The sequence below is a fragment of the Zingiber officinale genome, chromosome 8A (genome assembly GCF_018446385.1).
Source record: "Zingiber officinale cultivar Zhangliang chromosome 8A, Zo_v1.1, whole genome shotgun sequence".
Lineage (NCBI taxonomy): Eukaryota > Viridiplantae > Streptophyta > Magnoliopsida > Zingiberales > Zingiberaceae > Zingiber > Zingiber officinale.
In genome coordinates, this window is record NC_056000.1 from 119,207,440 (window position 1) to 119,219,162 (window position 11,723).

The following is an 11,723-nucleotide window of genomic DNA, read 5'->3' on the forward strand; positions in this document are numbered from 1 at the left end:
TGTTTCATTCTAATGCAACTCAGGTCTGTTTACTAATTGTCTTAATTTCTCGCATGATTTTGTTGTATCTTTAGTTTTCCCATGAACATTTATCACAATATTGAAGATGTTATCAAAGAAATTTTTCTCAACATGAATTACATCTAAATTATACTTAATGAGTAAATACTTCTAATATAGCCCCTCTAAAAATATGTTTCTTTCCTCTAACTACACTTGTTTACTCTAACAATGTACTTATTTATATCATCAGAATCATCCTAATATATTGGTAGAAATCTATAACTGTCAATTTCATCAAGAACTTCTTCACTTGATTTTGATATTGGAGGAAGTTTCCTAACTGTTTCATTCCTTTTGAAAATTTTCTTATTTCTTCTAAATGGGTGATCAACTAGTAAAATTTTTTGATGATTATCAAACTAAGATATCTTTCTACTACAACGTAATGAAAATGCATTAGACTCACTCATGCAATATGGGCATACTAATTTAATAGTCGTGCTTTATCCTGACAACATTGAGTATGATGAAAAATCACTAATCATCCGTAACAAAGCAACATGCATTGTAAAGTTTGATTTACTTTCAATGTTATAAGTCTCAAATTCTATATTCTATAAATGATTCAGCTCACCAATCAAAGGTTGTAAAAAAATATCTATTTGCTCTTTTGGATTCTGAGGACCTAGAATAAGTACAGTAAAAAACATGAATTCATATTTCATGCATATCCATGGAGGTAAGTTATATGGTGTTAATATAACTTACTAAGATAAATATTATTGTCTATAACTTCTAAATGATTGAAAACCATTTGCTGAAAGTTCAAGTCTGATATTACACGGTTCCGATGCAAAAGAGAAGAATATTGTATCAAAATGTTTCATGCTGTGACTCACAAGGATGACACATTATATCTCTTTCATGTACATGGTTTTGATGTCACCTCATGTGGCTTACTGTTGTGGCAAATGCATACAAGCGTTGGAGCCTAACAGTTAACGGGAAGTAATATATAAATTTCAAGGGAATGTTTTTTCTTCTTCTTCCCAAACATGCGATTACTTTGCTTATAATGAGGGCAACTACATATTCTGCATTCCATCAGTTCACTATCTTCATTCTAAAAGATCATGCAATTCTTGATAGAATAATGAATCTTCTCTACTATCAAACCCAAATCTCTAATTAATTTCTTTATATTGTAAAAGCTATCAGTCATGCAATCAGTGAAGAGTAACTCTGACATCAATTGACACATATCATCATAATATCGTTCAGAGAAATGATGTTTTGCCTTCATGTTCAGTAATCTTGTAGTAGTTGATAGTTGAGAATGCCCAGAAGGAATGTCTTCCTATAATTTTCTCTCACTAGTCTTCAACATGTCATACATTTTCTAAACTTCGGGTGTAGGTGTTTCCTCTATATTCGATTGGTCATATGCATTCATTGTGTCGTAAACCATTGATTGCATTGTATTCATATGCCTTGATGATTCCTCTAGAGCAATCGGGCAGGATGACGAAGCAAAGGAAGGTCCAATTTGTTCAAATACATGTCTCTCTATGACAATACCTGTTGTAATAATTTGGAACAAACTCATACACACATATATGGATTTTCACTGTATTCTCATCACGGAAAGCTATATTTCTACATTTATATTGATTACATAGACACTATAACTCAATACCATTCAAACATTCTGGATGAGACTTAGTAAAGCTCACAAATTCTTCAACCCCAGCAAAAGATTCTTGACTTATAAATTCATTGTCTAACTCTACTATACATCCAAATCTTATTCATATACATTATATCCTAAAAGGAATAAAATTTTCAAAATGATTAATTATATCAAACTAAACATAATTATATTTTCGAACATGATTAATCATGCAAGTAATATCAATATAAACAAATATTATTAACAATTTAAATAATTATATTTTTCAAACTATGCAAGCATAATTATATTTTTGATAGATCAGTGTTTAACAAGGCCGAGTAGTGGCGGTGGTGGTCGAGCAGTGTTGGTCGCGGCAGATCACTACTAGTCGTGGTCGATCAGTGGCAAATGTCGTCGATTAGTGTAGCCCGTGGCCTAGCACTTTCGGTCGTGACCCATCACTACCAGTCGCGGCCTGGGGCTGGCGGCTGCGGCGCGACACTGCCGACCGCAGCGTGGCACTACCGGTCGCAGGGTGGCACTACTAGCCGCGGTCGTGGCACTATTCGGCCAGAGCAAGTCGAAGGAGGAGAAAATGGAGGAGAAGAGAGTACCTGAAAGCCGGAGGAGGAGAAGCCGATCGCCGGAGCAGGGAGGAAATCGTCGGAGAAAGGAGGAAAGCACATACACAGTTCGCATAGGGAAGAGATCAGACACAAGATCCCTAATATCCGTCGCTAAATCCGTCGCTAATCACTATTCTTGTTGACAAAATGTAAAGACTAACGATGTATAATTTATTTATCCGTCACTATTTGAGATGAATTATTAAATAATCCATTACTACAATTTGAACGCCAAATTTAAAAATGTCAAGCTAATAGCGATCAATTATTATATAATCTATCATTATTAGCGATGGATTATTATATAATCTGTCGCTATTTGCAACGGATAAATAAAAAATCTATCGTTATTAGCAATATATAAATAAAAAATTCATCGCTATTAACAACATTTGTCAATCTATCGCTAATTAACCCGACGATAAAAATTGGAGTTTAGTATTCCAACTACTAAATATACATGACTTCGATGGATATGTTTAGTCCACCGCTAATTGTGATGACTCTTAACATGTCGGCCCCTATATAACGATAAAATTTTAATGGTAGCTGTTAGTTTTTTTAAAATTTTTTTAAAGTGTTAATAGCCCGTCATTATTAACGATACTGTATTAATGGATTCCATAAATATAATTTCACATCCAATAACATATAAACCCGCAGCCAAAATCACCGTATCGGATTATATCCGCAACGGCATATCCACGTCTTGTTAATTAACATGTAAGCACACGTACAAATGAAAAATAATCCAACACACAATAAATAAATAAGCAGCTACTATAAATAGCCTGATCTCTCCTCCGTCGTGGTAAACGGAGAGTCAGAAGGCGATCTTGTTCCCACTGGTTACTTTGCTGGACAAACAGCACGCGCAGAGGCAGAGGCAGAGGCAGCGGCAGCGGCCCTGACTACGTCAGAAGGGGCTGCTGCTTGTCCTCCCATTTTTTTAGTCTTTCCTTAGTCTTCTCCACCTGCAAAACGATTAATATTTCTTAAACACTTTCAGTTCTACATCTAGGCGATTTGACTGCTCCAACTGCATGCTGCGAGCAGATGTTCTTTCTGATTTCATCATCTTAATCAATTGGACCAGTAAGCTCTATTCCAATAAACTTTAGCTTTACCTCTTTGTTCCAATCTGTCCGGAAAGTGACCCACAACAGAATCAGGGTTTGCATGGTTGTTCCACCGATCATGCCGCCCCATATCCCCTGCATGCACAGAGGCACAAGTTCAAGACGAAGCTTGAAATTTTGACTTGCTTAGTGCGATCTCACTGTACCTTCGCTCCCAAGCCAAATTTGAAGCCGAGGAGCGAGCCAAGGGGAACGCCGACTATGTAGTAACAGCCCACGTTGACATACGCCACGAAAGCTTGCCATCCACATCCCACAGCAACACCTACAATTAATGTTGCGAAGATCGATCAAACTGATTATGTATGTTCTTCAATTGAGAATTTAGAAGAGCTAGCCAGCCAATGAGCTAGTCACCTACCAGATAGCACAGGCTGGATTCCGTTGAGTACGAGGGTAGCGGCGAGCAAGGGGCAGAGATCAGAGACAGCGCGCGCCACGGTTTCACCCTCAGTGAAGATGTAGCTGATGTGGCCGCGAAGGCAGAGGATTACTATTGCGAGTACGACGGAGATTATCAAAGACAGCACTGTGACGATCACCACTGAGAAGGCTGCTGACTTTGGATTCCCAGCGCCAAGCTCGTTGCTAACCCGCACGCTGTTTGGATTCCATACAATTTATATTATGCCACTTTATTCTTTAGTGTGTGTGTGTATATATATATATATATATATATATATATATATATATGCACAGCTACGGTGCGTAATAATAATTTATTTTAAAAAATTTAGGGCTTAATTATTTAAGGGTCTCGTTTTAGGCTTTAGGCCGATCCGTTGGAGAGCTAGGATCGATGCCTCTGTCAATTTGAATGTCAGGGTCATCCACGATGGACGTTCACCATTGGTGTGTTGTGTTGAGTTTCAATTATATATATAAATTTTTTCTCCTTTAATTGCATGTAGCATGCACAATTATTACTGTAGTGTTGGTTTTTAACACTATTATTTAAACACCAGTACTAAGGGTGTGTTTGATTCGGGGTTATTCTTGATAACCTTAGTTATCTTCCAATGTTATCAACAAAAACTTTGTTTGATTTAGGTATTCGATGATTCCCGAGTAATGTTCTATGCCCGACACGTCAACAAAAGGGTCATGCAGCCCGGAATCAAAAAACCTCAGAAAACTAAGGGGGCGTTTGGTACACGCGTTTTCCATTTTCATTTTTTTGAAAACACGCGTTTTCTGAAAAACGGTGTTTGATTTACGTTTTTCGCGCGCATTTTCTAAAAAATTGACTATCATTTTCTAGAAAAACAGAGAATGATAAAAAGTCGTTTTCTGTTTTCTAGAAAACGCGTGTTTTCCAGAAAATGAAAATGAAAATGAAAACGGTGCAAACCAAACGCACCTTGATTCCGGGATTAACGAATTTTTTTACCAAAAATACCCTCTGATAAGAAAAAACATGGAAAAAAAAGAAAAAAATGTAAAAAAATATTAAAACATGTAAAAAAAATAAAAAAGTGTTTAAAAAATTTTAAATTTTTAAATTTTTAAAAATAAATAATTTAAAAAAAAAATTTAAAAATTAAAAAATTAAAAAATAAAATAAACAAATAAAAATTAAAATTTAAAAATTGTAAAAAAATAAAAAAATATATAAATATAAATAATATAAAAAAATATAAAAACATTAAAAAAAATTAAAAAAAACACATAAAAAAAGTAAAAAAATATATAAGAAAAAGAAAAGTAAAAAAAAATATAAAATAATAATAATATGTATAGTTAATTTTGTAACTGAGGGTAATACGGTAAAATACTAAACTAAGGTATTCATTAAAACCTTCAAACAAATAAATTTTTATTGTATTACCTAGGTTGAACCAAACAACATTTGGTTATGTTTTATTTCCCATAACCTTGGTTATGTGATTACTTGGTAATCACATAACCAAGATTATACATGATAACTTGAACCAAACGCACCCTAAGGGTATGCTATCACAGGAGAGAATTTATGACATGCATATAAGATTAAGGGCATCTCCAATAATTAAACTTTTAAATAAGTTTATTTTTAATTCTCAATATGTCATATCAATGCCACATTATAAGTATAAAAAGCTCTTAAAGGCATCTCCAATAGTTAGAACATCGTCAATGCAAGGTTTGTGAGAGGTTTTTAAAATAAAAAAAGCTAAATAAAAAAGTTTGAATCATTATAGATATGAGGTTTGAGGTTTGAGGTTTGTAATTCAAGAGCAGTAGTGAAAATTTAAACATGCTTTTTTGTATTGAAATTGATGTATATGCATGGAGTCATGCAACTACATGCTATTATATCATAAAAAAAGCTCACTTAAAGCTTTAACCATTGGGGATGTTTCAATAAAATTTTATAATATTGACATGGCATATTAAAATCATAAAAAAAAATCATTTAGAGCTTTAACGATTGAAGATGCCCTTAAACGTACAACTTCTCAATGAACTTTTTATAATTTTCAATGTCACATCATGCCACATTACAAGTATAAATATCTACTATTATCTCCAAAATGGAAAAACCTCCATACAATTTTTTTTTGTGTCCTACATTATAAATCATTTTTTTTGTTTTTTCATTTAATATATCTATATAATTTTCATTTAATATTTTAATTAATTTATGATTCCAATGTAATTTATTTATAATTTTTAATTAATAAATTAATAATTTATTATTTTAATTTAATTAAATTTATAATTTTAAATTTATTTATTTATTTATTTATGATTTTAATTTAATTATAATCATTTATATATTTTTTAACTTATCTCGAATATATTTATTTCCAAAAGATAAAAAATTATTTTTAATTATTTGGAAATGGTCAATCATGCACATTAATTACTTACTCCACTTTCAAGAGAAAAAATCAGGTTTGAAAACTCAAACCTGCTCTTAAATTAAAAATCTCAAAAGTTCACCAACACAATCATAACAACTTTTTTTGATAAGGTTTTTCAATTTTACAAACCTTTCACAAAACTTGCATTGGAGATGCTCTAAGAGGAATTAAAAAAATTAAATTAAAGATATGTCAGGCGGCCACATTATATGGTCCATCTCGTATAAGGATGGGTAAGATATTAAAATTATATAGATAATTTAGTTAAAACTTTAGATGAATTTGTTTAAATGGACACGACAAGTTCGTTGGATGATCAATCTATTTTTTGAATAGACACATGAAAGTACAAGAAGTTTAAAAGGATAGATTTAATGGATTTTTACCTAATGTATGTAAGTTTTTTAAAATTATTGAATGATATAGGGTAGTTTTAAAATTATTAAATTATGTATTCATTTTTCATTTTACTTACTAATTTTTTTATCAACTACTTTTTTTTATCAGACATATTGATTTTATTCTGGGTTGAAACGTCTAAATTTTAAGAAAATCAATTGATTGATTTACCTTTTTTTTTTATCAAAGTTAATTTTATGTAAAATCAATTGATAGACACTTAGAATTGACATGAAATTAATTTCTATCTATTCGGCTATCTTTCTCGATTATATCCATATACGTCAATTTGATTCAATATATTAAAGACGATGATTTTTTAAACACGAATATATTTGAATATATTAGGTTAAATTATTACTTAAGTGCATGAATATAATTAGAAGAGATAGACAAACACATAAAAATCAATTTCATGTCAATTTAAGATCATTTAGTCCATCAATCGATTGAAATAGTTCTTATGTGTTCATTTAATTCTCCTGATTATATTCATGCTCTCCAATACTAATTTGACAAAATATATTCAAAATAATGATTTTTTTAACACAAATTTTTTAAAAAAAATTCAATTCATATTCAATATATTATGTCAAATTGATGTTTGAGGTGATAAATATAATTAAAATTAGCCGAACACATAAGATTTAATTTTTTTTAATCCGAGATTGTTTGGTGCATCAATCGATTTTGTCCAAAATTGACTGATAGATCAAACAATCTTGAATTGATATGAAATTGATTTACATATACCTCTTCTGATTATATCCATATCCTCAAATATCAATTTAACCGAATATATTTAGATTAATAATTTTTTAAAATTTATATTAAATTTTTTAAATATATTTGTGCTAACAATCATTGTCCAAAATTAGCTGAATTTGTTTAAAACTTTAGACGAATTTGTTTAAATGGGCACGTAAAATTCATTGGATGATCGGTCTATTTTGTCGGTAGACACGTTTAAGTGCAGCAGGTTTAAAAGGGATAGATTTTTGACATAATATGTCGGATCCCATGTCCTAAGATAAATAAAAAACGAAAAAAAAAAAAGGAACACTACTTTTACGTATCGACAAAAATTACTTTGTTTTTAATAACATAAAAGCTTTGACGATGCACATTAGCTATGAATACAAAATAAAATAAGGGATTGCCTGATAGATAAAATGAGTGACTTACCTGGCAGCAGCATTGAACCCAACCGAGATCATAAACGCCCAACCAGCAATCGTCATGCTGCAACAGCAACGGAGAAAATATGAAGGAAAAAAACAGAAAAAAGATTGAAAAAGGTACGTAAATTTGGCACAAAAAGCTAATAAGGACGACTTCGGACAGTAAAAAGGTGCTCTGATCTGTTTTGTCTCCCTCACTGGTTAAAAACATTATTTCATGATCAACCAGATGTCTGAAATTCTTGAAATTAAATGTTAACAGAAGATTGAACTTGAAAAATGAAGATTTAAGGAAACAGATTGGAATCGCGAGAGCTCACCAAATAGATAGAGAATCGAGGGCCAGTTCAGGGTTCTCGAGCAGACCAGCGATGAGCACCAGGATCTGGAAATACCAAGCTTCCAGACACAGCATGACGGCGGAGGCCGAGGAGAAGCGGAAGAACTCGGGAAGGCTTGACAAGGCCTGCCAGGAGAAGCCGGTCCAGGTGAGACGGCACCGTGCGCTGGCGACGATGTACACGAACTGAGCCGCCACCATGATCCACCACGAGAGGCTGAGCACCAGAGAAGCCCCGAGCAGCCCCATCCCGATCACGTACACCGCTATCCAGCTGAGCAGCAGGTGCACCGCCAGGGCGGCCGCCGAGATGTAGGCGCTCGGGGCCACGATGCTCTGCGCCTGAAGGAATTTCTGGATGGGGAAGTTGGCCGCGTACGCGAATATTTGCGGAATCAGCCCGTAGACGAAGACGGACGCGGCCTTCGCGATTTCCGGCGACTCGCCGAGCAGAATCAGCAGCGGCCGAGAGAAGGCATAGATCGCCGCCAGCGGCACTCCGGTCGCCATGAGTAGCACCGTCGACCGCTGCAGGTAAATCCCCAGCATCTGGTACTTGTGCGCCCCATACGCCTGCCCGCACAGCGTCTCCACGGCGCTCGCCATTCCCAGCTTCACATGATCACATCACATATTCGATCGCGTCAGTACTGCCATGGTCGACAAAGAAGAAGAAGAAGAAGAAGAAGAAGAAGAAAGAAAGAAAAGGTGGAATCGAGGGATTAATTTAATTAGGCTTCTGATTCCGGTACCATGAGGCCGTAGGCGAAGATTTGGATGCCGGTGTTGCCGAGGGAGGCGGCGGCGAGCTCGAGGTTGCCGAGGTGGCCGGAGAAGATCTGGGTGGACATGGACATGGCGTAGTTGATCAGGGAGGCCATCACGGCGGGGGCGGCGAGGCTGACGAGAAGCCTCATCTCGATGAGGGAGGCTAGCCACATGCGGCGGCCCCACGGGAGGGTGGCGTCGTTGAGGACGCTCTCCAGGGACCCGCTGCCCTCGCCGCCGGAAGAGGCCATGATGGTCGGCGACTGGGACGAGGTCGTCGGAAGCTGTTATTGGGATGCTCACTAAGACAACAAAACCCAGGATAAAATGTGATGGGTTCGCAGTGAGAGGTGCTTTTCGCACCCCCTCTGACACATCTCCCTCCCGATTCCATTCTTGATTTTTCCATTTATACCCTTGCAAGCTGACTTTTGTATTTTTTTTTTTTTTTTTTTTAGTTTTGTTATTTTTTTTATTGGTTTTGTTTTATCAATTTTTTTAAAGATTGGAAGGGGATTTTATCCAAATTTTTGTAAGGATTGGATAGGAATAATTTAAAGGGAGAAGATATTTTAACACGTAGAGTTAGAGAGGATAGTTAAAAGAAAAAAAAAAATAATGTTTTGATATATATAAGGATTAGAAGATAAGTAATTTAAGAAAGGTGTTCTTCTACCTCGTTTTAAACTGTTTTTTGTTCGGAATTTTAATTTTATTTACGTTTATATTTTTTTTATTGGTTTAGTTTTATTTTTTAACTACTTTTTTATTATTGTTTTATCAGTTTTATTTTTTTTAATAATTTTTTAATTAATATGTTTGTAATCTACGTAAATTTTAAGATTTATTATTTTAAAAAATATAGATCAAAATTATATATATATAATAGTCAATACATTTATATGTTATAAATAAATATTTTTTTAAATAAAAAAAATGATAATCTCAATTAATTTCATTAACTACTATGGGTAACCGGTCTAGTCTCACGGAAGTTTTCCACGAGCTATCAGAGTAAATCAAGAAGCGCACGCGGCAGCCAACACAGAAATCCAGCATCTTTTGGTTGCGCCTCTCATTTGGAGAAAATTTTTTTACAAATACGTTGTAGCTGGGAATTGAACCGCGGGTGCCTGGGTAATAATCTGAATGTCCTACCATAGTATCATAACCCCGGGGACGGAGCCAGATCTCCTGGTCCACAAAAAAGTGGACCAGGGATGGACCACTCTTAATTGTGGCTGGATCATGACTACGATTCGATCGTAATTGATTGCGATACCTTCCTAGGTTCACCGTCCCCTTCAAGTTATAGTTTGGGTCGGAGCGGATGGTTGAAGGTCGCTTGAAAGTCGTCGGAGATGGGCAAGTGGCCAGGCTGTTAGGCGTCGAGCGGGGATGACTTTCAAGCGGCCTCCGACAGCCCGTTCCGACCCAAACTATAACCTAGATAGGACGATGAATCCAAAAAAAGTATCGCAATTAATTGTGACCAGATCGCGGTCAAGATCTGACTGCAATTAAGAATGGTCTATGATCCTGTCCGAAAGCTGAATCAACGGACGCTGGGCACGTGGCGCTCTCCAAACTGCTGACGTAGATTTCTGACCGTCCGCACGGACCTCCGGCGAACCTGCAAAGAAGTCGGGCCGGGAAGGGATTCCCGGCGACGACCCTTCAACGCTCAAGTCAGGCAAAACTCAACAAGAAAGAAGTGGCTCCAAGAATCGTAGAATGCATACCTCCGGCGAAGGATGAGGGCCTTTATATAGGGCTCTGGAGAAGCGGGTGCACACATACCTGGGTGTACACGTGTCCTCATCCCATACCCCAGTAAGGGTCTGTCAGTGAGCTTACCTGACCTCATACTGCTACAGTCCAAGCACGTCTTCGATGGGACAGCGGAACCCCCTGTCGTAAGATTTGGAGTATGGCCTAAACGTAGAACATGTCCGCTGTCAGAAAAAGATGTCCCTTGTCCTTTTCCCCTTACTCCCGGCCGGGCGTCCGGCCGGCCAGCCTCTGCCTCACGTCCGGCCGGACACCTATAGTGGTCTACTTGGGAGATTCTCGATAATGTGCTTTGTGGAGACTGTTAGCAGTATGCTACCTCATGTCTTCGGCCGAGCGTGCCCTCCGCTCGGCCCTACGATCCGGTACCATGAGCGTCGGGGCCCAGCTTCCTGCTGGGGCGCCTTTTGCCATCAGTTAGACACCGGTCGGCCGGCCGGGCGTTCGACCCACCCGTCTCCGGTCGGCCACCTGGCCCTTTGACTTTCACGTAGCGTTGACTCCCCAGAACGGGGGTCCCCTATTCTTTCCGCCGGATCAGTCTATCTCCTAATCTACTTTTTATTTGGACTAGAAGATCTGTTCCTCCCAGAAAAATATAATAGTACACATAAAAATATATAAAAATATATAAAAATAAAAATTTTAATCAATATTACTTTTAAATTTTATTCCGATGTATTTGAAGATGTGCCTATTATTTCGTATCATGAATAAATATGTGTCAAATGACTTGTAAATATGGATCTATGTTAAAAATTATATAAAATAAAAAAATTAATTAAAAAATAAATAAATAAAATTGTTTAAAAAAATAAATTAAAATTAAATAAAATTGAAAACAAAGAATTCAAGGAGTTCAAATAACTTGGTATTAAAAACGGAAAATGGGTAGAAAAGTCATTTCAAAAGGAGACAAATGGAGTTGTTGTGTCAGATGAGGGGGAGAAGCCATTTA

At 36.0% G+C, this 11,723-nt stretch overlaps 1 protein-coding gene across 1 annotated transcript; it reads right to left on the reverse strand.

Annotated features, from left to right (window-relative positions):
• Positions 1-2,925: 2,925 nt before the first annotated feature.
• LOC122010054 (protein DETOXIFICATION 40-like) lies at positions 2,926-9,357 on the reverse strand. The gene is made up of 7 exons (XM_042566427.1): positions 8,959-9,357; positions 8,187-8,818; positions 7,871-7,927; positions 3,802-4,040; positions 3,587-3,705; positions 3,429-3,515; positions 2,926-3,275 (listed from the first exon to the last, which is right to left on the reverse strand). The coding sequence occupies exons 1-7, from the start codon at positions 9,223-9,225 to the stop codon at positions 3,213-3,215; spliced, it is 1,464 nt and encodes a 487-aa protein (XP_042422361.1). The 5' UTR covers positions 9,226-9,357; the 3' UTR covers positions 2,926-3,212.
• Between the last annotated feature and the right edge of the window lie 2,366 nt (positions 9,358-11,723).